General features: G+C 40.6%; 1 protein-coding gene across 2 annotated transcripts in view; it reads right to left on the minus strand.

Annotated features, from left to right (window-relative positions):
• The window catches only part of PHACTR2 (phosphatase and actin regulator 2), a 131,824-nt gene that overhangs the window by 30,919 nt on the left and 74,368 nt on the right, over positions 1-26,537 (minus strand). The window contains exons 4-11 of one of the 2 annotated variants that reach the window (XM_060167708.1): positions 21,945-22,103; positions 15,560-15,799; positions 15,342-15,456; positions 12,955-13,052; positions 11,374-11,899; positions 5,511-5,716; positions 3,815-3,971; positions 87-142 (exon numbers count right to left, since the gene is read on the minus strand). In XM_060167708.1, the coding sequence (XP_060023691.1) occupies positions 87-142; positions 3,815-3,971; positions 5,511-5,716; positions 11,374-11,899; positions 12,955-13,052; positions 15,342-15,456; positions 15,560-15,799; positions 21,945-22,103 (1,557 nt within the window). The remainder of the gene's footprint in view (positions 1-86; positions 143-3,814; positions 3,972-5,510; positions 5,717-11,373; positions 11,900-12,954; positions 13,053-15,341; positions 15,457-15,559; positions 15,800-21,944; positions 22,104-26,537) is intronic. The other variant, XM_060167709.1, reaches the window with a different exon arrangement.

A 26,537-nucleotide genomic window follows, 5' to 3' on the forward strand; every position in this document is an offset into this window, starting at 1 on the left:
GGTTCCCTGCTGACAAATGGATTTTCTCTAGAGGGAGCTTGTTCATGGTTACACGAGGAATTCACTGTGTAGTACAGGATACTCACGCTTCAGGATATTTCTTTGCTCTAATTCTTCAGTTGTGGGCCTCTGGCTAAGTCTCCTGTGATGAAAAAACAGATATGCTGCCGGTTACAAACAAGGCCGCCTTAATGGGAGACGCAAAATAAAACAACAAGCAAAGCTGTATTTTTTTGTGTTTTGAGAAACAAAAATCCATTTTTAAGCCTCCTTTCCATTAGTTTGGAGACTAGAGATTGTGGCTGAGACTGCTAACTACCCCCCCCATACTCCCTTCTTCCTTTTAGAAACAGAACCCCCAGAGTTTTAGCTGAACACCCAGCTATAGATTTCTGCCTCCCTACAGGCAAGGTGCAGCTGTGTGACTGAGTTCTTGCAATGGGATGTGAGCAGAAGCGGTGTTTGTAATGTCTGCTTTTTACACTTAAAGTGACTGGGTGTGTATTCCCTTCTCTCTTTCCTTCTTCCACAGGGTAGAACTTAAACATGGTCATGTGAGCCAGCTCAGATCATGCAGATGAGGATATCCACGGAGATGGAAGAGCAACAAGACGGAAGGAACCTGGGCGCCTATCTGACTGCCTGGAGCTGTGCTCCCCACCCATGCTGGACAGCCCACCTACCCCTGCACTGCAATGTGAAAAAGAAGCAAACACGTGGAAGTGGCTTGTTTGGACCACTGCACTTTTTGGTCTCTGTTAGAGCAGCTTAGCCTGTACCCTAATTAACATACAGATAATTAGAATCTAAAAAAAGGCTCAAGGGTTCATACCAATTCATGAGATGATCAATTTATACTGCACAGTGCTTTCAGGAAAATACTACTTTCGGGATCTCAAACAAATTTACAATGTATATAAAGTTATCTTGAGGTATACAGGCCATTTCCATCAACCTTCAAGAAAAGCCAGGCTCATTTGGGATTAGTACCTGATCATTTGTACACAAGGGCTCAATGTCTTATTAACCCATTATAATTTTGTTCTTGGTCTTGTTTACATTATTAATTTGTTGTTAATCACAGACAAAAACTTCCTCTGGATGTACTGATAGATTGAATTTGTGCAAATTAAACTAATATACATGAAAGGCAATCTTAATGCAAGATACTATCAATTCTAAATGTTTATGGCTGTGACAGAAATGGTATGAAGAATTAAAATCAATGATATTTTGAATAGCTCATTAAAAATTTAACATTTAATCTTCATCAGCGCTACCTTGAATTCACTTAATAAGTGAGCCCACAAAAAAGGCCAGTGAACATCTATGCCAGCCAGATTTTGTGCCATTCATATATCCTATACTATATATCTGTACGATATCATCCCCCAAAGACATCATCCTTCTTTTGTTTATGGAGTTTCCTTTCTCTGGAATGCCCTCCTCTCCTTCTTCACCTACTGAAATCTTTTTTTTTTTTTGCGGTACGCGGGCCTCTCACTGTTGTGGCCTCTCCCGTTGTAGAGCACAGGCTCCGGATGCGCAGGCTCAGCGGCCATGGCCCACGGGCCCAGCCACTCTGCGGCATGTGGGATCTTCCCGGACCGGGGCACGAACGCGTGTCCCCTGCATCGGCAGGCGGACTCCCAACCACTGCGCCACCAGGGAAGCCCTGAAATCTTTTAAGTTATTAAAGGCTCCTGGTTCTTTGTCCCTCTACAGCAGTTCTACATAAATTATACATCGATTAAAGCACTTATTATTATAAAGATAATAATCACAGCTCTCATTAGTTCATCCTTTTAAGTCCCAGTCACTATGCTGGGTGCTTAGCTTACATTATCTTGAATCCTTGAAACAATTCAGCAAGGTGGCAGCCAGTTCCCATTTTACAGATAAGAAAATGAGAGATTAATTCCCTTGCCTTCCAGAAAACACTACTGAACGACAGAGCCAGGACTCCTACGTGGTTCTCTTGACCTAGATGTTTGTGCTTTTTACATGATCCCCATCACTCAGTATAAATTTTGCCTCTTTCACTAGACATGGAGTCCTCTAAGGCAGGAACTGTAAGTGGTTTATCTTTGAATGACAGGGACTAGGTGTGCTGGGTTTGTAGAAAAACAATTCTATAAAATTTATATACTTATAAAACTAAAAACCCTACCCTGATCAGATTTTTATAGATATGGACTACATGTGTGTTTCTAGAGGCTCTCAAACTTTTGGGGGTTGGAGTGGAATTTTACAAAAACAGAAGAAGTGCTGCTCTGGTTGGCTACTTAGACCTACAATGAAGGAGTCCTCTCCCGCCTCAGCCCCAAAACACACCCGCTTCCCTAGCTCTCCCCAGGAAGCCTGAGTATCCTCTCCAAGAAATCCTAATGCAGAGTTAGAAAACCACCACCCTACAGTTATTTCATGGTGTCAACTTCTCACAATGTTCTTCATCAGTTCCCTGTTTTTGAGTGTTTCGGGTTTGCTTTAATTTCTCACTGCTCTAAATACCCTTCAAATAAACATCTTTGGAAAACACAGGTTTTTTTCCCTTTTAGATTATTTCCTTCTTGTATAACCTCCCAAACGGAATTACCATGTAAAGAAATACTGTTTTAGAATTCTTTTCTTGTATTATTAAGTTGTTCTTCAGAAATATTGAACAAGGGCCAAGTATATGTGTCCTATTTTCTCATAAAGTTGCCGACATTGGGTTTAATTTATAAAAGTGTTTTGCTAATTTAAGAGGTAATACTTTAATAAAAAATATTTCATGTTCTTAAGTGCTCCCTAGGATCTAGGCACTAACATACCTTCAGTGTACCATCTCATTTAATCTGCACAAGCCCCGGCTTGGCCCCATCTACAAAACAGACAGTGGTTTCTGAACCCCTCACATGCCTACCCTGCAGATACACCACAGTCACAGAAATCTTCCACTTCCAAGCAAGGGGAGGACTTTTCTCCCACCTCCAAATCTTGTTCTGGTGTTCCAGGCTGTTCCCTTCTCCCAATTAATGCAAACGATTTTTTATGCAGAGTGAGGGAAGTTAGCAAAACAACTAATACTTAAATATGCTTAAACTGATCATAAAAAGGAGAGTTTCAGCACTTGCTTCTATTAAAACTGCCAGTTCCATGGACTTCCAATGCCACGAGTGGCAAAAGTAGAAATCCTACAATGGCGGAGGCAGGAAGTGCAGTCAGATGACCATTTATTTCAAGTGAAAAGGGGGAAGTTTCGATATGGGGGCTATGGCTACCTGACTAGGATGGAACTGGCCCTTGAAGCTACTTAACATTTCTGTAGTCTCGCAGCCCCCAGGGCAGAAGCGGATGGCAGTCATAGGAATGCTATAGGGAGTCCGTGAATCAAACCAGGAGTTGGGCAAACTATGGCCCGCAGGCCAACTCTGGCCTGCAGCCTGTTTTAGCGAAGAATGTTTTCTTGGAATGTAGCCGTGCTTATCTGTTTATGTATTGTTTATGGCTGCTTTCATGCTACAATAACACAGTCAAGTAGCTGCAATAGGGACTGTCTGGCCAACAAAGCCTAAGAGATTTACTAACTGGTCCTTTATAGAAAAAGTTTGCCCCCACTTGGATCGGGCTTTGGCGACCTCAAAGCTACTGGCTAGCTGGACCAAAAAGGAGCTTCTTTGAGCGATTCACCATCCAAGACCAACTTTAGAAGACCAGATAGGCCAGGCGTGCCCTTCCATGAGGGAGTCACAGTGATCTCAGTTAGGGAGGGAACTGTAGGAAGGAGAAAAGTAAGAATTAGTCAGTGCTGTCCCCAGATTTCAGCAATTACCTGACAAGCTCAGTTCCAATTTGCTGTCGGATTTCCTGCCTCTCTTCTTCAGAGGTACGCTGCAAGATGTTTTTGTCCTCTAATTCCTTCTTAGACGGTCTGTTGCCAAGTTTGATAGCAAGAGTATCCCTTCGTCGTATTTTACTGGCCAAAGCACCTGAGGATTAGAAAAGGCAGAAATGCAGAGAAAGGATTTTAGCCAGTGGCACTCAGGTTACACGTGGGCAGGGATTTTAAATAGAGTCCAGACCAAATTCTTTAGCAACGGTAGAATTTTAATTAACCTGAAGAAAAAATAGTTTCAAGTTGGATGTAGTTCGTTTTGAAAAACTGAAGAACTGTTTTTTTGTTTTGGTTTGGTTTTTTTAACACCTTTATTGGAGTATAATTGCTTTACAATGGTGTGAAGAACTGTTTTTTAAAATATTCCGAAAAATGTTGGGAAACCCTGAAAAAAACAGCAAGTATCACCTCATCTTTTGGACAGTGACATTTGAAGTTTATTCTGCTGAGACGGCATACCACGGAAACTACTGATTGCATAACGCCTTTTCTTTTTCGAGTCTTAAACACTTAGCCCCTTTGCTTATTCTGTAGAGTAAATCCTCGTCTTCCCTTTTCCTCCCCCCACTCAGAAAACCACTGACAAAAGTCTACCTGTGATACCTATGTTTTAATCCTAAATTACCCAGCAATCCCTGATATCTCACAGAGGATAGTAAATACCAATGAATGATAATGATTTTTGTTATTTTTGATTTGATTGTTGATGATTTTTTCATTATTCAGTACAAACTAGAAGGAATTTGACAATGCTGTTTAATCATGAATATATTAATAACTTTTTATAATCTGTAAATTCAATTCCATACTGAATCGCTCCCAAGTCATCTTTCTCAGAAGATTATTTAAAAAAATAGCATTTTTCCAGTTCCCTAAGTTATATATAAATGGTTGGCTTTATCCACTTTACTATCATTCCTTCTTAGAAGGCATACCACCTTTCTTATCATGGATGAGTGACTGTTTTTAATTCTTAAAAGGTATTAGTCATTCTTGACTCATTCCTCCTTTTAAACCACAGTATAAAAGTGAGTGAAATTCTTGGGCTTCCCTGGTGGCACAGTGGTTGAGAGTCCGCCTGCCGATGCAGGGGACACGGGTTCGTGCCCCGGTCCGGGAAGATCCCACATGCCGCGGACCGGCTGGGCCCGTGAGCCATGGCCGCTGAGCCTGCGCGTCCGGAGCCTGTGCTCCGCAACAGGAGAGGCCACAACAGTGAGAGGTCCGCGTACCGCAAAAAAAAAAAAGGAGTGAAATTCTCAAACATCCCCCATGAGTAATCCAGCAAATCCCGCACTGATGCTCTTTATTCAACAAAGGTCCCAGTGTGAAGCGCCATCTTTGATCAATCTGAGAAAGGCCTCTGTTGTTTGACTTTCTGGACAAATTCAAATATGCATACTGGCCTCATAGACTGACTCCCCCACCGCCCTGCCCTCTGGAATCATCTTCCAGAAAGGACTGTCATCTAAAGCTAGACCTCAGAAGATATACATTTCTAATCTGAGAAAGGCACATGAGGGGAAAGAAAACATCAAGTGTCGGGCTCCTGATGAGGCTTTTGCCCTTTACAGGCTGCAGCTGCTTCTGCCCACCACAGACTTCCCTCCCTACCTCTTGAAAAGAGCCTTACTTTCTCCACTGCCGTCCTCGTCTTCATCCTCTTCATCGTCATCGTCATCGGTATACAAGACAGGCCCATCAGAGTCAGAGTCATTGGCCTGGTATTCCCTTTGGCCTTCGTCCTCTGAGGCACTGAAGGATTCTGAAGATTCTCCCATCAGCCCAGGAGTCAGGAGCTGAGGCGCTGCCTTCCCCAGCTCGTCTTTGGTTGTGACACTGTGAAAGGCACAGAAACATGGGGCTGGTGTGAAGCTCAGAGCAACCCTCGGGGATGATGCCGGCACAAGAGACAGAACTCTAGTTTCATAAACATCCTTCAGGCTGGTGAGAGGAGAAAGCAGACACAAGCCAGCTAACGTCACTGAAATGGGGCAACAATACTGCACTCCTTAATTCCCAAGGCTTTAGAGTCTTCATCTGTAAAATGAAAAGGACTGACCAGGTGGTGACTGACATATTTAGTACATGAATATTGTACAACTATGTTTTGAACATTTATTTTTCCCTAGCAATAGGAGGTTCCGTGGAAAGAACGATGGGCTAGCGGTTCTTAGATATTTGATTTTGCCTCCACTTTTTCTTGGACCTGTAACTCCCACTTATCTTTCATGTCTAGCTTAAAGCCTCAGCTCCCTGAGGACTCTCTCATTGGCCATCAGACTAGCTCCTTGGCCTCTCTCCCTGCTCCCACGGTGCCCACCACACTGGAGCACTTAGTACACTGCATCTCAGTCTGCCTCCCCAGCCCGCCAAAGTTCCTTGACAAGCAGAACTCATATCATGTCGTAGCCCAGCCCAGTACCTAGAACGGTACTGACACAGAAAAGTTTATCTTCTTTAATTGGTATAGGAATTAATCCTACTTTCATCATAGTCAGTGTATTAACAGTAAAAAATTATATATCTTCTCCATTTGTAAAACTGCCTGTCATAAGATTATACTAATAACATGAGATGGAAAATGTGAAAGCTAAGGGGACTCTTTAGAAGAAAGCTGATATGTCAGGATGCAATGAGTTTCTATTATTTAGCTTGGTAAGAGTCTCTGACTTAAAGTTACTATAAATATACAAAGCTTGCCAATTTTCACAGACCAGAATTTAAAAAAATACTTTACATCAAAAACATATCATATCAAAAACAATGTAATCTTCATTTTAAGATACAGAAGTTCCCCACATTGCTTTCTGATATAAATAGAAGAATCCAAATTTGGACGCCACACTTTTGAAAGACCGTTCAGTGCAAAACATGTGCTTGCTGTTCTCACCGAAAAAAATCAAAAAACAGTTCTCTGAATGATAAAAACAGGTAAACTTTGTCAGAATCGGAGGTACTGACATTCAACTTTGTGGCTGATAAGCCTAAGCGTTCTCAAAATTCTCTATTTTTCACTTATTAGAAAAATCCAACAGCCAAACGTTCTTGTTTTCAAAGAAGGAAATACGCAATTTCTGTCTTGTGTGAAATACATAAAGCCTAAAATTGACCATTTTGACACTTTTTAAGTGTGCAGTTCAGTGGCATTAATCACATTCACATTGTTGTGCGACCATCACCACCATCCATCTGCAGAAGTTTTCGTCCTTCCAAACTGAAACTCGGTATCCATTCAACAGTAAGTCCCCATTCCTCTTCTTTCATCCCCTGGCAACCACCAGTTTACCTTCTGTCTCTACGAATTTCACTATTTTATGTGCTTCATATAAGTGAAATTTTACATTTGTCCTTTTGTGTCTGACTTACTACACTTTGGATGTCTTCAAGGTTCATCCATGTTGTAGCATGTGTCAGAATCTCCTTCCTTTTTAAGGCTGAATAGTATTCCATTGTATGTAGAGGTCACATTTTGTTTATTAATGCATCATTCCATGGATGTTTGGGTTGTTTCTACCTTTTGGTTGTTGTGAATACTGCAGCTACGGACACTGGTGTAAAAATATCTGTTTGAGTACCTGCTTTCATTTTTTTGGGCTATATACACAGAAGTAGAATTGCTGGATCATATGGTAATTTTATGTTTAATTTTTTGAGGAACCACCATATTGCTTCCAAAGTATGAAACCTCATTTTAAATAAGATTTCTTTTTTTCACAGTCTGGATTTCTAGCATACTGCCACTGGAGGCCACTGTGGGTGACTGAAGCACGTTTACAAGATACGCCAAGTAATAACACATTCTGAAGAGCGGAACAAAGATACTTCAGGGTTGAGTCCTAGTATTTGTATCACTGTTCATTAATTTATCATGATACCAATTATTAATGTAATCTCATCATTTGCATTTTATAATGTTTTGCAGTTTTCAAAGACTTCTGCATATATTTACAACTTAACAATTGTTCTATAGTATAAGGAGGGCAGGTAATTTATAGTTCATGGAACCCAAGAAGGCCATGAGTGAGTTGCCCCAACGAGGTAGCAAGGCCAGTCTACAACCCAGACTTAAAACTCTCAGTCTATCAAATGTGATGTTATATTTTAGTTTTATACTTAATATTATGTTATATTGATATTACAGATTATATGTAACTTAATATTAAATATTTTACTCCAAATTTTTATCAACCAACTCAAGACTCGGCTCTCATTTTCCCCCTACGTTTCTTGGCACATAGAACAATACAATGAGCTCTATATAATGTTTGTGGAAATGAACTAGAAGAGTCAAGTCCCATTTGGATATGGGCTCCAGATGGGGTTATTAGTTTCTGCCTAAAATTATATCAGAATTATATATTACTGATGCTACCAACAAATAGAAATCTACCAAATAGTAACTACCCTGCACTATGTGAATAGAAGCAGGTATTTTTACACATGGCCACTTGTCTTCTTTAAAGTTTTCACATTTGTATTCCAAACAGAAGCCTCTTCATAAAATGACAGGATTTTCACACATTCGTTGACTAAACATAACTGAGGGAAAGTTCTAAGTAAAGCAAGCGAATAAGAGCCAGAAATTCTAACTCACATATCCACTTAAAAAGGGAAGAAAGTATTTGGAAGGAAATTTGAGAGACTACTTATTCCAAGCTCCTTAACTCAAGAGCAAACACAAACCACCCCTGTGAGATGAACTGTAATTTAAATTTTTAATTCTGAAGAATGTACAGAGAAGAAAATCTCTATGCCCTCTTCTAGGAAAGCATTATAGTTACCCTGACTGACAGGAAAATCTATTATAAATACCTCGGTGTCCAATGATGTTCTCAGCTCATTCCCTGTGATCACTGCCTCAGTGGAAGTGGAGAACAGATGCTCACCTCTTTCATCTGACAATCCTGCAAGTACTTGGGATGAAGACAGATATCAAGCCCCCAGCATGCAGCATGGAGTTTAGCACAATAGAGTGCCCTTCCTAAAATGGTTGTGCAAGTGGGTTGGACGGAATCAGGTCACCTTTGGAAATGGGCTTTCTCAGTGCTTAAGACTAGCTGAGGAATTATTTTATATGTTACACCTTGTTCTTTAGTATATTGAAGAGTGAATCCATATACTTGATCTCCTTCCCTAAATTCGGACTTCATCTTAAACATTTATACTTCCTGGGCATGTTAGACATTATTTTGGTAAAAAGCAATCTGAACTGTAATGTTTTGTCCACTTTTGTATCTTTGGTGCTTAGTACGCCGCCTGGCACATAGAAGGTAAGCAAAAAATACATGGTGGAATGCTGAGTGACTGTTCAGTTCTAAAGGCTGGAATTGATGCCAATGCTGGCAAACACTCATAATGAAGTGAAGACACCTGCTCTGTGCTGGAAGTATTCAGGACACCATAAGCATTCATTTCAATACCTTCTTTTCCCCAATCATTTATTAAAATGTCAAATAAAATAATTTGTACTTTAACATTTATTTACCTTTCCTTGGCTTTCCTTTGAATGACGGTACTCAAAATGAGAGAAACAAACACAAAAGGAATTGCAAAAGAAGTAGAAGCAGGTGCTTTGGAAACTTATGAAATTCCTTAGAGCGGTGAGTGTGATGTGCAGCTCTGGGCTTGCGTCCTGACTCTGCCACTTACTACCTGGGTGATCTTGGGCAAACTATGTTATCTCTCTCAGCATCAGTTTTCTCATCTATTCAACACAGATATTTCAGGGGAGACTTATGTGAATTAAATAACTGACACTTCCTGACATTAAATAAGTATTTAATAAATGGAGGTTAATATCACTAGCAATTGAATAATTAAAAGTGATATTTTAGTCTCTTGATCCAAATCAATTTAATTAATGTACTAATTTTTTAAACTATAACAGGACAAGGATTTTTTTGAAAGAGGAAATATTCAATTAAATATTGTAAAGAGCGAATTTGGGTTTTATTCTTAGAAACAGAAGAGGCTGGGTTTAAGAGCTCCAAGCCTTCCCTAGACAGAATTGGTAGTGACGTCTACTACACTCTGACAGTCCTCTTTCTTACACCTATGGGACAGCAGAGCTAACATGTCTTATTTATCTTTAGGTAGAAAATCTATAGGACTTTGTGAGTGATTAGATCTGGAGGACAAGGGAGAATGGGGACCCTAGGATGAATTCCAGGTTTCTGGCTTGGGCAACTGGATGATGGCATGCCTATAGCATACCAGATTCTGTACTGGTTGGTGGGGATACAGAGGTAAGTAAGACGTGGTGGTTAGTTCTGTCCCATAGGTAGGAAAAAAGTGCTGTTAGAGTACATGCAATAATCAATTCTGTCTGGATGAATATTGAAAGGCTTCACAGAGGAGATAACACTTGAGCTGGGTAGGGAATTGAGGAAGTAAGAAAGGTAGCTGCTCTAAGTTTGGAGGAAAAGGAGTTGGAAAAGAGTTCTTTCCTGATGCTCTTTATTTTCGGAGGAGGCTAAATAACTTGTTGAAATGGAGGTGGGCAGGAATGGGTGAGCAATCTGGACATAAGTGGTAAAGATGTAAGTAACCACTATAAGGGAAGAGGAGGAAACTGTCTAGGAAAAAGAAAAAGGACTGCTAAGCAGTGATGAGGCAGACTCTAAATGTCCTTGAAAGTACAGATCTGAAGTGTATCAGTCAGTAAGGCCAATGTAATCGTCTCCAGCAGCCCGTGGCATTCCTGGGGCAGGGCTATGAAAAATCAAGACACACGCACCCCAGTGTTCATTGCAGCACTATTTACAATAGCCAAGGCATGGAATTAGCCTAAATGTCCATTGACAGATGAAAGGATAAAGAAGATGTGGTACGTATATACAATGGAATATTACTCAGCCATAAAGAAGCATGAAATAATGCTATTTGCAGCAACATGGATGGATCTAGAGACTATCATACTAAGTGAAGTAAGTCAGAGAAAGACAAATATCATATGATATCATTTATATGTGAAGTCTAAAAAAATGATACAAATGAACTTATTTACAAAACAGAAATTGACTCACAGACATAGAAAACAAACTTATGGTTACCAAAGGAGAAAGAGGGGGGAGGGAGGAATAAATTAGGAGTTTGGGATTAAAAGATACACACTACCATATATAAAATAAACAACAAAGACCTACTATATAGCACAGGGAACTATATTCAGTATCTCGTAATAACTTATAATGGAAATGAATCTGAAAAAGAATATGTATACACACACACATATACATGAATCACTTCACTGTACACCTGAAACTAACACAACATTAGAAATCAACTATACTTCAATTAAAGAAAACCAAATCAACGGTTGGATTACAGGTGTGCTTACCTAACATTACCTAACAGGTGTGCTTACCTAACTAGACTACATTACAGAAGAAACCAATGTAGGCTCCTTCATTGCCAGCAGAGTGATTTAGTGATCTTTAGTACCCAGCTTCATAGGAATACAGATAGAATATGGGGTTTTTGTGCCGACTCACCATTTTGCATTTTCTCTGCTAACACTTAAGCCAGTGCCTGAGTGGACAGTGGTGCTGTTTGTCGCCTCTTCGGTCCAGAGAAGCTGACTTGGGTCTAAGGCAGGGACGGGCAGGTCGGCTCCGTTGCTGACCAGGACGACGGGAGTGTCTGAGGCAGCAATGCTCTGCTCCCCCAGGGGGGGAGAAGGGGTGGGGGGAAGAGGTGCTGGAGCCAGAGGGACTGCGGACTTGGGTCTGCCTGTGGTCTGCTCCTCGGTGCCGGGGCCAGTCTGCTCGGGTTTGAGACTCGCCACGCTGGTCTCCGAAGGCTCTCCTTTAAGGTCAGATATGCCAGAAGTGGTTGCATCTGAGGACAGTTGAGACGTTGGCTGCTTGCCAGTTTTTTTCTTGCCCTTTGTGATTCCTACCATCCCTGTTTTGCTAGAAACTGTCTCCTTTGAAGCTTTAGGACGAGATGAAGTGGAGGAAGTAGACGGTGAAGCTGCTGCTTTGGAGCCAGTTGTTTTTCTTGAATGAGAGGAACCAGCTAAAGTAGAGAGATTTTGCATTAAGAGTCAAAGAAGAGAACATTTTTTAAATAAACTAACCGAGTTGCAATCGTCAATGACCATGTTCCCTTTAAAGTTTACAAATCTGTCTGAATAAATGCATAAAGGGAAATAGGCTAATGATAATAATGGTCTTGTTTTCTGCCCCCTCCTTGCCTCCAACGGAGGAGCAAGTGATGCTTGAGGCCAAACCCTGAGGGACAAGAGTCCTCTGTCTACTCCCTCCTCCAGTCTTTAGCTGAGCCCAGCCAAAGGGAAATCCTCACCTTCTTGCCCTATGGGTCACCTGAAAAAGTCCCTGTATGCTCCAAAGAAGGGACATTATAGCGTGTAGAGGGCACACAACAGCAGCTGTCTGGGTATAGTACAAGGTTACTCTCATCACAAACTGTACATGTTCTATGATGCCTTTCTGGGAATGGAGTGGCCCACATTCAGAAGATCCTGGAGTATATACCACCAGCTCCTGTCTGGCCAAAAGCAAATTTACTCATCTTAACTGCTAAAAGAGCAAACTCCAAACCAGGTCTCCCCAATGGCTGTACAGAGGCTTGCCACTCTGCCCCATCTCCCCAACGGCAGCGATAACGGGGCAGAGGGAAAACCCATGGCCACATATGAAGGACAAGTCTCCTTCAAAACATCAAGAGGCAGAAAAATGTCTTATTTTTTTTTTTTTACAAAAAATATGTAAATGGGTAGTGTCTGAATAATCTGAAGGGAAAGAGTATCATTTTCAGAGCTTCTAAGACTGCTTATGCTCCTAGAGGGCCTTCATCAGAGGATGGCCATGGCTATGGCAAAACAGAAAAGTTAACTCTCCTTTTCTTTTTATCATCACAGGAAATACATTTAAACTCCTATGACCTTTAGGATCGATACATTGCTCCTAATTGCTTTTTCTGTTACAATGTTGTATAGTCCCTCTTTTTCCTGAGGGGTCAAACTATCTTCCACAGAAGAACTAGAAAAATCTTGTTAGTATTGTGGAGCCAATCCACACTGCATACAGATGTTATTTATTGTAACTTACCTCTGGTTATAACTTTATTGAAGTCAGTTGGGAGGGTCAGGAGAGGAAGAACAGATAAAGGAATAGACCATGAGGTGTATGACTTCACTAGCTCTGATCTACTGAAAAAAGGCAGTCTCACTTGGTGACACAGATGCAGGCTTAAAACAAGTCTCCATGGCCTGGGGGCTTTATTCTTTTAGATATCCGTAATTATGAGAATTCCCCTCCCCCACATCAAGGCCTGTCAATGTTTCTTTGAAATAAACAATCCTCATTTGCTTATAGGACAAACGTATTAAGCGTACTCCTACAATCTAAGTCCATTCCAAATGTACCTTTCACAACCAAGATGCTAGGGACTTGCTGTCTAAACACGTTCCGTTATTTCTTGGGGAAATTGAACAGAATCGTTTCCACACATCAATTCTAATAATTTTTTCTTGTAGAAAAGTCTTTTTGTTTTTCTAACAGCAAAGTTAACTTCAGCCTTGCTTAAGGAAAAAATTTTTTATGCCTAGAGTGCAAATTCAAGCCATGTTACTATATTTCTCTTTTAAGTGTCGTCTAAAATGAGGATTTTGCTGAAATGTTGCTTAAGTTACCTTGAATTATAGCCATGACTAAAAAAGAAATGCCACCTCTCCTCAGTTAAATACTTGTGTTGTTAACACAGGGTGTAACGAGAAAGAAAAAAAATATGAGATGTTACTTCACCAGCAAATGTGCCAACCTGGTATCTGGTGATCTGGAGGTCTACACTAACTTAGTAACAGAGGAAGAATCTGAACCAATCCATTTTTTTAAGAGATTAAATGTCTGACTGAAAATCAGGAGTGACATTTGAAGTATCTTTTCCGGAAGGTCAACTTTATTCAAATAAAACAAAGTTACCATGTAGAAGGTTCTAAACGGTTACAGATGGAATGTGAGTAGGATTCTGAAGGAGTATTATCAATATTTGATAAAAAAAAAGATCCTTGCACGCTGGGCTTGTTGGTAGACTTCAAGGCAACTCCTGTTTCTCTGTGATAACCTGAGAACAGCAACCTTTTTCACGCTGAGCGCCAGTTGGGCCTCTTTTAATACAATGGATAACATGACTGTACTTTCCTCTTAGGAACATCATAAGTCTATAAAAAATCTTCCAGTAAAATATCTGGAAATAACTGCAAATCTCTCATGAAAGCTGTCACCTGCCCTGGTGTTAATCGCCAGCCTTCTTCCGAGAGAAGTAAGAGAGAGGGCAAGCCGAGTCAGCCGTGAGCTGCTGCCATGTGGGGCGTGGGGAAGCGGGTCCTCACTCCCAAGGACAGGGTGAGGGTTTGGGGCTTTACTTCAGGAAGTAAATCAGCACCTGCCTCACTTCAAGCACTGCTCCTGAGGTGTGCTAGGAAGTCTGGGAAACACACACAGACACCAACGAGAACAGACACTGATGTGTGATGGAAGCTGGTCCCTGAGAAAATGGCCTGTAGGCACTGTTGGCAAAGCATTCCGAGATTTTCATTTTAGAGCTTATTAGAAAATGAGACCCAGACACACAAGGTCAAAGGTGGTAGACAGGAACACCAGGACACAGACATCTATCTGCATTCTGAGTTCTGTCATACTGTCACCTAAGCCACTCTCTGAATCTGAGCATTATGGGTTTAAATTACAAGGGGGAAAGATTAATACCAAGGCATATCCTGGTAGCTGGTTTTGAGGAAGCTGCTGCTGATTTTAAGGAAAGTAAGGTTTGCTGTAACACAGGAGAATTTTTATGCGTGTGTTAATGGGACCAAGATGCTCAGCATGTGTATTTGGAATATATCCTTCCAAAGGCTGGACGGCAGGAGAGGCTTCTTTATTCCACTTCACTAGAATGGGGGCTCCGCTCTGCATGAAGCATATCTGATGTGAAAGGAAAGCTGGACACACATGACATGAAGTGATGTAATCACCCAAACATCCCCCGGTGATTTGCAGTCACAGCTTGTAATCGCTCCACTAGATGCTTTCCCTTGTAACACACTGAAGTCTATGAGGTTGGGAAGGGGGCACTGAGCATGTAACTTCCAACTCTGCTGCGCAGTTGTGACTCCAGTAGAGAGTGGTGGCGTGAAGCACTGAGTGATATGAACCCTTTGTCATCTGTCAGTAGAGAGATGCCTATAAGGTTTAAGACATTAAGGTCCAGCAAATATGTCAAAGAGGTAAGCATCATGTTTTCATGTGCAAACTTAAGATATTTTGAAAGAAAACTCAAGCCAAAGAGCCACCCATAAACTCAAATAGGCAGGCCAGTTGGTGTCTAAATAACGTCAGATCACATCATCGCTATTCACCAGGCAGACTACTCCCTGTTTCCTCCTACTGGGTTTTGTGCAGATAGTGGATACTCAGGATGAAAGACGTCTATTCACCCTAAACCTAATGAGGTGAATGGATCAAGTGGTTGACTTTTCTTTGGTAGAGACAGCAACAAAGGAATCTCCCGGGCATTCTCTGTGTCAAAGCTGAGTCCACTGGTGTTACATCCTAAGAGAGCAGACACCAAAAAGGCCATCATTCCTAGAAGAAGAAATGAGCCCCACCCCAGCGCCAAGCACCCTAGACTCAACCCCACAGCGGGCATACTCACCAGCCTCTCGGGTTGCATTTCGGCTTGCTGGCTTGGGTGGAGGGACGGGGGCCTGCTTACCAGGAGCCTTGGTAATTGTTTTAATAGGAGGTACTTCGTCACCCTTGGGGCCGGCCCCAGCAGCGGCCCCTTTTGGAGGCACAGGTGTTTTTTTGGGCTTAGGTTTGGGTGTAGGTTTAGGAAGAGCTGGAAGAGGTAGAGCAGGAGCTGCCGGTGTTTCAGAGTGGTTTTCAGGGTTCTCTACAAATGAGAAAGTGAACAGAAGCAGACTGATACAGACACACGCCATACACACCATGCAAATAGAAGGAACGAGACACAGGGCAACAGTGAGACAAACATGCAGCTGCTTGGCCCCTGGGAACAGTGGGCTTCTGCACCAGAGAGAGTGAAGGTTGGGGTAAAGAAGATCAAAGGCTAAAAGCCAAACTAGGGTGTGCTCTCCAGGTCCAAAAACCACTCCTGTGATAAAATAAGACTGCACGAGCGACTGTGATGAAGTTAAGTTCAGGGTGAGCGTAAATGTCCACCACCAGGGGCTGACACCAACCTCGAGTCAGTAGTTGCTGGACGATGATGTGGGCATGAGTGCTAAGTTTCTAACCAAACTGAAGAACTCCAAGAGTGGCAGATCAGCGCATTACACACACGGCCACAGGGTGAAGCTGACGGCACAGCAATGGTTGGACTCACAGTTACCCTCCACTGAGGGACTTTCTCAGGAGAACTCAAGCCCCATCAACCTGAAAGGGATCTGTGCTCTGTCTCTGTCTCATTGTGGTCAAAAATCAATTATTTTCTAAGCTAAGGGAGACTCTCTAGAATCTGGTACAGGAAGCACAATGCACTGAATAAACTATTTTCTATTATTAAAATTTTCTCAAGTTCTCCCAGTGCACTAGGGCAGCTTCCTGTTTTACAATAACTTCCTCTGACCTTTTCAAACCGTGTCACAACTGTAGGTACTGGAGGGTGCAGAAACCAAAAAAAATATCAAATTTGTTTTGTCGTGTAAACACAAGTAATGAGTTTAAAAAGATACACGTTAAAATTCATTTAAAAAATCATACCTAAGAAAAGAAGCCTCACACAAGATTTTGCGTAACTAGAGTAGTATTAGTTTCTCATTTTAAAAAGTGGGGATGCTGAACGTTCATCCACATATTCACATCCTTATCTTTTCTAATTGTGACTAGTTAAAATGAAAATACACTTTGGGGGGGCTTCCCTGGTGGCACAGTGGTTGAGAGTCCGCCTGCCGATGCAGGGGACACGGGTTCGTGCCCCGGTCCGGGAAGATCCCACATGCCGCGGACCGGCTGGGCCCGTGAGCCATGGCCGCTGAGCCTGCGCGTCCGGAGCCTGTGCTCCGCAACGGGAGAGGCCACAACAGCGAGAGGCCTGCGTACCGCAAAAAAAAAAAAAAAAAAGAAAAAAAAATACACTTTGGGTCCAAAGAGCTAAGCAGCATTTCAAAATGGAGCACAACGAAAAGTGTAAGACAGCGTTAAGACAAGACTGAGCCTTTACTGTATATGTTCTTCTATTATCAAATGACCAAGAAAGGATTTTAATATTGGAATGCATCACATTTTATTATTTCTTTTGTTTCATTTCTCATCCCAGTGAGTGTGAAGTGAGGACGCCTCCCCTTTTTTTTACATCTCCATCATTCTACATGTATAACTATCATAAAAATGATTGAAATTTCAGTATGTAATGAATAAAACTTTTCTTTTACCTTCCCTCAGTCATGCAACCCACCCGTCACTGCAGCCCTGCACGGACTCCTGCACTTAACTGTACTCGTTATCTGAGCTACTTAGTCACCATTTATCAGAGGCTACTTTGTATGTCTGCCTTTCTGTTTATATATCTTGTCTCTTCAACTAAGCTGCGTAGCACCCATAATGCAGGAGCGGCGCTCCTAACCCACCAGGCCTGAACCACAAGGCCACTGCATGGCAAGAGTCAGAGTTGAGAACAACACAAGTTGACAGTCACTGAAAACATTTTATTTTAATGTAAAACATCCAAATGTACGTTGATTTGCTAGTCTTTTGACTTAGCTTAGAGGCCTGTTCTTTAAGTCCATCTTTGTACCTTTAGCCCCTGGCATAATGGACATCCACCAATAACACCATCCATGGTGAAAGCCCGTCACAGCGATCTGCACCACTTGGAATCCTAATTCTCTCTCCTGCTACAAAGCCTCACATCTCTTATCCTCTGCCTTCATGGCATATTACTGAGGGATCTTTTTTCTGTCTGCCTAAGGTTTTTAAATTTTAAAGTTATATCCCAAAGAATCCAGCTTCTGAGTCTGGGAGGGAGATGGTTCACTCTATATGACAGCTGGAAATTTCAATTCCTACTGGGTTGAGAATGTACATACTACACGCAAACTTCCGGCTACTCCTGGAGAAGCATGGTCCACTCCTCCCTCCTCTGTAAATTCTATCAAATTATCTGTGTGTGTTTGCCATATGGCCAATGTTTATGTTTACTCTGCAGTGATTCCTAACGGGTATATGTGCGTGTGTATGTGTGCGTGAGCACACGCACGCAAACAGTATACTTTTCTGACTAAATTATAAACTGCTTTTGTCTGAAATTTTATATTCCATCAAGCAAGATGCTCTAGACATTATGTCTATTCAGTGAATGTGACTGATCAGCTGACAGTTACTAACACACACACACACACACACACACACACACACACACACACACATCCGTGGGAAGTGAACTCTTGTATCTGGGAGATAATGAATAACGTCAAGAGGTATTTTTTACTATTAGCATATGATCTGAAGAAAAGACATAAACTGATGGTGTAGAGGAGTATTACCTTTTCAAGAGGAGGTTAAGAAAGGGCTGCCTATGCACTCTGGCTTGGTGAGGATACTACATCTCTTAACAATGGTCTGGAGGTGAGCTATTGACTACACTTCAAAATTTGCCTCCTTCCACCACATGGAGAGTCGAGTCCAACAACACTTAGGGCAAATCTGAGAACTGCAGGCGGCCTTCACTTTGCCTAGAATGCACTTGCCCCCATTCCTCTCCTTCATCTGACTGCATCCTTCTTATCTCCTCCAGGTCTCAGTTTAGAAATATCTTCCTCTTGAGACCCAATTTTGGTCCCACTTGCAAGCTCCCTGGTTTGCTGTCCTCGGGCCTCCCAGAGCACTTTGCATCTTGTATTACAATTGCCTGTGTACGTGCTGGTCTCCACATAGGTCACGATCTGCTTGAAGGCAAAGGCCGTTTCTTATGCACAGTGTGCTCTTTCCCTGGCCCCCATGGCTGCCCTTCATGCTCACGTGGGGAACAAATGCAGGTAAGATACTTGTTACTTCATGGAAAGCCCTCTACAATGACTCAACAGAAATAATATCAGATACTTTGCAGATTTCTCCTATTTAATACCAAGCTATATTTAACAGATTGCAGATCAGTTTTTCTGCTTATATATAGATTTATTGATAAGGAATAATGGGAGACTAAGAGGCCCGAAGGCCTTCAGGAAAATGTTTCCAGTGTTAGGCAGAAGAGGCCCAAGACCACCGGCCTAACTCAGAATCAGGTGCCCTCAGGAGCCCCAGGAACACCACGTGACCTAGGTAGAACCTGCCCCCAGAGTAGTGGGAGACCACTTGACATTCGTTTTGTTTTCTTTGACGCTGATGTTTCAAATATTAAAGTACTGACGTGCTGTCTCAAAAAGAGATACAAGCATCTAGGATGGTATGTGATATGGCTTTGCAAATATAACCAGTTAATATATGAAATGAAGTTCTTGGGTAAGTTGACTTAATGCAAAAGGAAGGGGCACACTGTACCCCAAAATAAAGGGTAAACTGAGAACATGGGAGAGTAAATTTGCATGGCAGTAAGTTCAAATAAGAAGTGAGATCAAAAGAGGAGCAGAGGTAAGAGTAAATCTTAAGCTGTTTTTTCAGTATTAAATGCTGCCTTTCCAGAGCAATGAATGGTTTGTTTATAAGATATTTTCTATTTAACATGATACTCCATGATGTTGGTCAGGAGTGACATTCTTTTTACTGTCAGGAAGTGGTTTCCATACCAAATGCTTCCCCTCACTCAGTGTGGCTCCTGTGGGGCCACTGTCTACACAGCGAGAGGGAGGCTCCTCTGTCTTACTGGTGCTGGGGCACCATGTCCAGCCTTTCCATCTCCTTATGTACAGACCAGCCAAGCAAGATGTTATCTTGGACCTTATTTGACCAAAAAGAACTGAATGTACTAATCCAAAGTAAAAAATAAGAAAACAAAAACATCTCTCAAATATCCATGAACCTATGAAGCCTGCCATCTTTTTGGAACATCAGGCCTGCTGGTTTAATTAACATAAAACTGTCAGCAACTTTTTATTAGGCTGATAAGGGAAATACGGCCTTTGAAGTCCGTCCAGTCCACTGACTGACATTCCACACGGACCAGGCAAGCACTAGAGATGGCACTGTTACATAATGAAGGATGTGATTTTGAATGTGAAAAGGCTGTAGCAGGGACAAAGCACAGATGGATTTGAAATTTAACAACGTGGTGAGACAGGACAGTTGGACTAAAAAATAAAAAAGTAAAAAAAGAAATCACTGCATTTCAACTGAAAACTCTTAAACTCTATTCAGGTCTGTTTTCTCTTATGTTCCAGGAATATTATCATTAAAAATTTTAGTTAATTTAGTTAATTAATTTCTCATAATCAGTTATGAGAAATCAACTAATATATGATCTTAAGCATAACCTTCAATGGAAACACTAAGTAAAGCCCCATGAGTACCATACTTAATACGGAATAAAGCAAAGTAATAAATTTCCAACAGATTATTAATAGAGGCGTCTAAAATTTTTAAAGGCTAATTTATATTCAAATAATAAGAGGTTATGGACTTCCTGAGAAGATGATTTTAAGTTGTGTCTGTCAAATGTTCTTTCGTTCCCTTTGCCTTTGGAGGATTTGGGTCAAGAACAGAGGAAGAGAAGTTTCCTTCCAGCAGTTTCTAAGAGTTCTCAAAATGCCTAGAGAGCCCAAACTAGGTTTGACAAATTTATGCCATTCAGCTCAGAGGCAGGCATTATGGAAAAATAGCATGTTTTTCTGAGGATTCATTTCTATGCAGCAGGAAATCATCTAGAATCTCCCAACAAAGCATTACCTTACGGGGGTTTCAGTTCAGGTTTGCATAAGTAAGAGGCTTGGGGGTTCCTGCAACCGTGACAGGAATGGTATGGAGATGTAGTCAATCAGTGACCAGGAACTTGTGAATGTTCTGGGAGTCCTTGATAGACAAGTATTTTGCAGTTCTGCAATCTACCATAGTATTTCACTTTGGAAACCAAAGTCTCTAAAGAAGGCTTCAGGGAATGGCATAATTGCCTCTGGCATATTTTGAAATTTCCAATTGCACAGACAAATCATGGAGCAGAGGTTATGGCCAATCCAGCAACCAGAATCCCCGGCATTACTGGGAACTATTCCTGGGTCTCCCAGAAATGCCTGAACCTGGACCAGAACTTACAATGTTGGGTGTGCGGATGCCACCAGCCAAGCTCCCACTTCTAAAGAGATAATGCTGGGCTGAGCAAGCCATCTTGTTATGCTATTCCTCCAAGCTGAGCTGCTATAATTTGAAAGTAACCAGCAGAGAAAGATGTTCAGACTGCTGGCTTTTTTTTTTTTTTAAAGATACTGAGAGGCTTCCCTGGTGGCGCAGTGGTTAAGAATCCACCTGCCAATGCAGGGGACACGGGTTCGAGCCCTGGTCCAGGAAGATCCCACATGCCACAGAGCAACTAAGCCCGTGTGCCACAACTACTGAGCCTGCGCTCTAGAGCCCGCGAGCCACAACTACTGAGCCCGTGTGCCATAACTACTGAAGCCCGCGCACCTAGAGCCCAAGCTCCGCAACGAGAAGCCACTGCAGTGAGAAGTCCACGTGCCACAACCAAGAGTAGCCCCCGCTCGCCGCAACTAGAGAAAGCCCGCGTGCAGCAACAAAGACCCAATGCAGCCAAAAATAAATAAATTAAATAAATAAATTTAAAAAAAAAAGATACTGAGAAAAAGCTCCTGAGGAAAGGATAACATTCCCAGACATCTCCAATGATAGAAGAGGCCACCCCTTCCGATTCTTACTATTAATTAGCCCCCTTTAATAAAACATTAAATGATGTGCTTATAAAATGGATGTAGCTACCTGAGGAAACCATCCAATTTCTCTTTGCTAGTTATCGTTTCTCTCCTCTTTGTATTTGCAGAACTCCTCTCTACTGGTCTTAGGGTCACTGTTTGAAGCCTAAGACCTGCTTCTCAACTTTGAGCTGTAAAAGAATGTGGGGTTTCTCTTGATTTTACCTTTCTTATCTTCTGCCTTTTCCTCCAGAGGTGGTGCTTTTTCAGCTACAGAGCCATTACCTTCTTCAGATTTTACTACATTTTCCTCTCGGGTAGATTCCTCTCCGATGGGTATCATGTGCCCGTTTGAATTTTCAAAGTTAACTGTTACATCTCCATCTAAAAATGGGGAGAGAAACACCTAGATGTCTAACGTGATGGCTTTCTTAAAACCAAATTTTCCAGTTACTAGGACTGTAGGGTTCAGGTTTATGTTTCAGACCTGGGAACCAAATACATCCTGGACTATTTTCACCATGTTTCACTGAATAATTCATTCAAATGAAAGAGCTAGAAAATTCTTAGTCTTGGAGGAAAGAAGCTATGGAGGGAGTATCCAGGAGCCATCTCAAGACAGTTAGGAACGATTAACCTAATTATAAAATATCCCTAGGCAGGAGAGTCCCTCTCTTCTTGGGCTTAGTTTTGGTTGAAGTCAATACTTAGGAGTCTCTCTGTCATTCAGAAACTGACCTGTGAAAAAAGGAATCTGAAAAATGGAATAAACATTTTTAACAAGCACCAAAAACACAAGGTGAATGCAAATACACAAATAACATGAAATGCAACTACACATACAAACGATTAGTGGGAGAATATGAACATTTCCAAGCACCACTGTCTCCAGAATATTACATCTATGACATGGTAACTTTACACAGTAATATAACTGCTACTCTATTCAGGGAAAGATGGCAGTAAGGCTAACTGTATTTTCATTTTCCTATTTATGGAAATATTAAAATGTACTCAGGGAATTGTCATATATAGCTGACCAGAAAGTCTTTAAGCTGGGCTAATAATAATTTGAAAACATTAGGGAAAAAATGTAAATAAAGCAATTACAGGGGAATTTTAAAAAATAGCAACTGAAATTAAAATTTATGTTATCTAAATCACAAATAACTAATTTTAACACCCCTGAATGTTTATAAATTCCTAAGAGTTTCTAAAGTGAGGGAGATTTTGCCAAAACTCTTAATTCAGTGATGCTTGAAAATTTAACCGTAGTTCATATCAGGAAAATTTTAACAAGCTGTGCTGCCACTGTAAAAGTGAAATAAAGGATTGGACATTTTTACTTAGCAAGCTTGAAGAAATGCATGATTAGAGCTGATTTTACGCAATTTTTGATTAATCTTATTTTGGCAATCATTCTAAAACAGAGACCATCTCCCAAGTTTTCATTAAATATGACTGAATTGCTTTGGCTTGACAATAAAATCCATTGGCCTTATTGACAAAAACAAGCATGGCATTTTAATAAGTAAAATACATGTCGCAGAATTATGTCATACTTAAAATGAACAACTGTTCCTTAGTCACGTAACTTCCTATAATCCGATTCCTGTATAAAACTAAAATAGACAATAATTGAAGGCAATGCCATTGCAAGTAGATCTCAACTATTTCAATAAAATTAAGGTCATGATTTTTAAAAGACTATACAACAAACCAACAAGAAAACAAAAGATTCTTAGTTCTTATTACTGGATTCCAAGAAATTTGCTAGTTAAAAAAAAACAGGGAGGGGAGACACAATATAATATCCAGGTACTGGATTCAGAAAAACAAAAAATAATATAAGAACAGAAAATTCCAGACAAAATAGAAAACCACTTCTTTATATAAAAATCTTCAATTTTTAGGTAACCCAAATATAAATTTACCTTTGTTTTCTATGACTTTAGTTGGTAATGAAAACATGTTGAAATCATGTTAATGACAATTTAATTGTTTTAACCATTATTACATTAAAATTTCTTTAGTAGACTAAATAACTAATTTTTAAAATTCAGAACAAAAAACCTAGAGAGAAAATTAAATAATTGTGGGCACAAGAAGAAATTGGATTATCACAAGATAGAAAGAAATAATCAACAATGTAGAAAGATACTTACTCTGAGATATAAAGCCAAAGTATAGGAAATAATAGAAAAAGGAGTCATGTTTGTAATAAATATGGAATTCAAGAATAAAACAGAGGAGAACTGAAGTTATTATTAATTAATTGGTGTGTGTATTGAAAAGGTTTTCTAGTTTTGTGTATTATTTTATCAATAGAATTAAAATAAGTCAAGTCCTTGATATAGTTTATGTATGTAAGTAAAATACAAGCTCAGCAAAGGAAGGCAAGACAAGGTGCTGAGCCAGGCTGCAGGTTACAGTAAGATGTGCCCACTCCAAGTCTTACAGGAGCATTTGTGTGCAAAGGAAGGAGAAAACTCAGACAAGAGTCGTCAGCTTAAAGTAAACCAAGAGATAAAGCACACAGAAATAAGTGGTTAAATAAGAAGCATGAGAGTATTTGAGGGATTTCCCTCTTTCTGGTAAACTGGTACATGGGGGATACAGTTAACAGAGGAACAGAGACAAGAAGAAAATCATGTAAGAACAGAAGTTGGGTGACTCATTAGAAGGTTAAAGAGGACACCATGGGAGAAAAAGAAAGGAGGCTGTTATGCAGGCAAAAGCATCTACATGCCTTCATGTTAGGGAAAAGATGGAAGGTAAGAACCAGAAGATGTGACTAAACCTGGACCAGACCATGGACTTCTCAGGAGAGAAGGCCAATCACTGAATTTTTAGATTGAAGTTAGATCTTGGCATAAAAAAGGTCATCTAAAAGGAATAATAATAGCTGGGAGTGAAGGTATGGGGTGGAATGGGATGAGGTCGAATCCAGGGTAGCTGGCAGGATTTTAAAAGTCTATTTGGCTCACTGAATAAAGGGCATGATTGACAAGCACTGTCAAGAGCTACGACAAGGTCAAGAACATGAAGGCAAAGAATGAACCTTCACTGGCCGAAGAGACGAGGTTTTCACCAAGCACGGCAGCTTCCAGTCTCTGGCTAGAGCTGAAAACAGACCGAAATTCTCAAGATAATTGTTTTTGGAAAAATGACAGAAAACTATTTTCCCCAGCCCTTGGCTGAAAGTGGGGAAGGGCTCTATTTACAATAAGCCTCACTGGGAACGTCTAAGTATTTGGTAATTTCTGTAGTTCTATATAGGGACCATGCAAAAAGTGGAAAGTAAGGTTCGGTAATTGATGACTTCCCAAACATTAAACCTACTACGCTATGTTTAGGTTAAAGACTGTTTTGTTATTTTATGTTTTAAAACTTTTCACGTTCGGTCTGCAAACATTAAATAAAATAATCCAATAGAGTCAGATTTCTGGAAAGTAAGTATATGAAATCATAATCCATCTTGCAAATAGTTTAACAGATTAGCCAAAATAAAACCAAGCAATATTAAGCATTTCTTTCAGCTGACCACTGCCACTTGTCTTTAGAAAAAGTAAACGCTTTTCTAGCTATAATTTTTAATTGGGTAAAAAAGGAGGCCTTTAGTCTCTAACTTTAATACTCATTAACAGTTTCGATCAGAAATTTTTCCTTTCTTTGAAAAGGTTTCCAAGTAAAGGACACCAAAACAGTGCACTGGCCCACGCTATAAAGGTGATGGCCCAGCACTGAGCTTTCAGTGGACATGTAATTTCTCTGCCGTCTCCAGGGAGATTAGGGAGGAAGCAAACTTTGATACCAGTAGCAAGCCCACCTTCAAGTACAAAAAACGTTAAGGATGTACATTTTTTATTTCTAAAAGTCCCAGGAAGGAAATGACTAGCTTCAAGGTAAAAGAAAACTAGGGACTACTTTAAGTTCCTTCATAAAATGGAGTGAGAAAAGTACAATAAATAAAATACCTAAAATTTTGAGGGCTCAAGAAAAATGGCAGTATTCACTCCAGACGTCCCTACTTTCTCTGCAGGAGTAAAATAGTAAAGCTTCTCCTAGCTCCTTCTAGATTATTCAGATGCTGGGAAAAGCATGGCATTTGGACTTACAAATAGTGAATGCCTAAAGAGGTTAAGCTCTTTGCAAGGAATATAGATCAGGAAATGAGAAGAACTATTATTTCAATTCCAAATCAACAGCATTTTATTTGTGCCTATAAAAGCACAATAATAATATTTTACGCCAGTAAATGTTTAGGGGGGTGGGGTGAGGAAAGGCATGAGGTAAGTCAGCAATGCTGCAACAAAAATCTCCTTTAGTTTTATAGTAGTGGGAGCAATGAAAATCATTCAGTACTATTTATTTGGAGAAATAACCATCTTGGTATTTCTTTTGAGGGTCTATCTCAGTTTCTATCTAATCCTTGTCTTTTTGAGAAAGATTCCCCCTTGGGAGGATAGAGGAAAAAAGGGAAGAAGATTAGAGGTAGGGGAAAAAACACTTGGAAATAATAATTGTTAGTGATATGGTCAGACAGAGCTAGAGTCAAAGAAATGAAAAGAGAACAATGCTGGGAAAATTACTTGAGAGAACCCATAAAGCAGATTAATTTAATTTGCCCATTAATCCTTATTGACCGTACATTTGAGTGTATTACAGAGTATAAAGGACGAGAGGTCTGTTTACCATCTCTTTTCTCTCTCTTCTCTTTTCCTGGTAGACTTAAGAAACCAAAAGGCATGAGCCAAGCTAAAACTTTGCATTTACTTAAACAATTGAGTTTACTTGTATAGACAGATTGAAGCTCAA

The sequence above is a fragment of the Lagenorhynchus albirostris genome, chromosome 12 (assembly GCF_949774975.1).
Source record: "Lagenorhynchus albirostris chromosome 12, mLagAlb1.1, whole genome shotgun sequence".
Lineage (NCBI taxonomy): Eukaryota > Metazoa > Chordata > Mammalia > Artiodactyla > Delphinidae > Lagenorhynchus > Lagenorhynchus albirostris.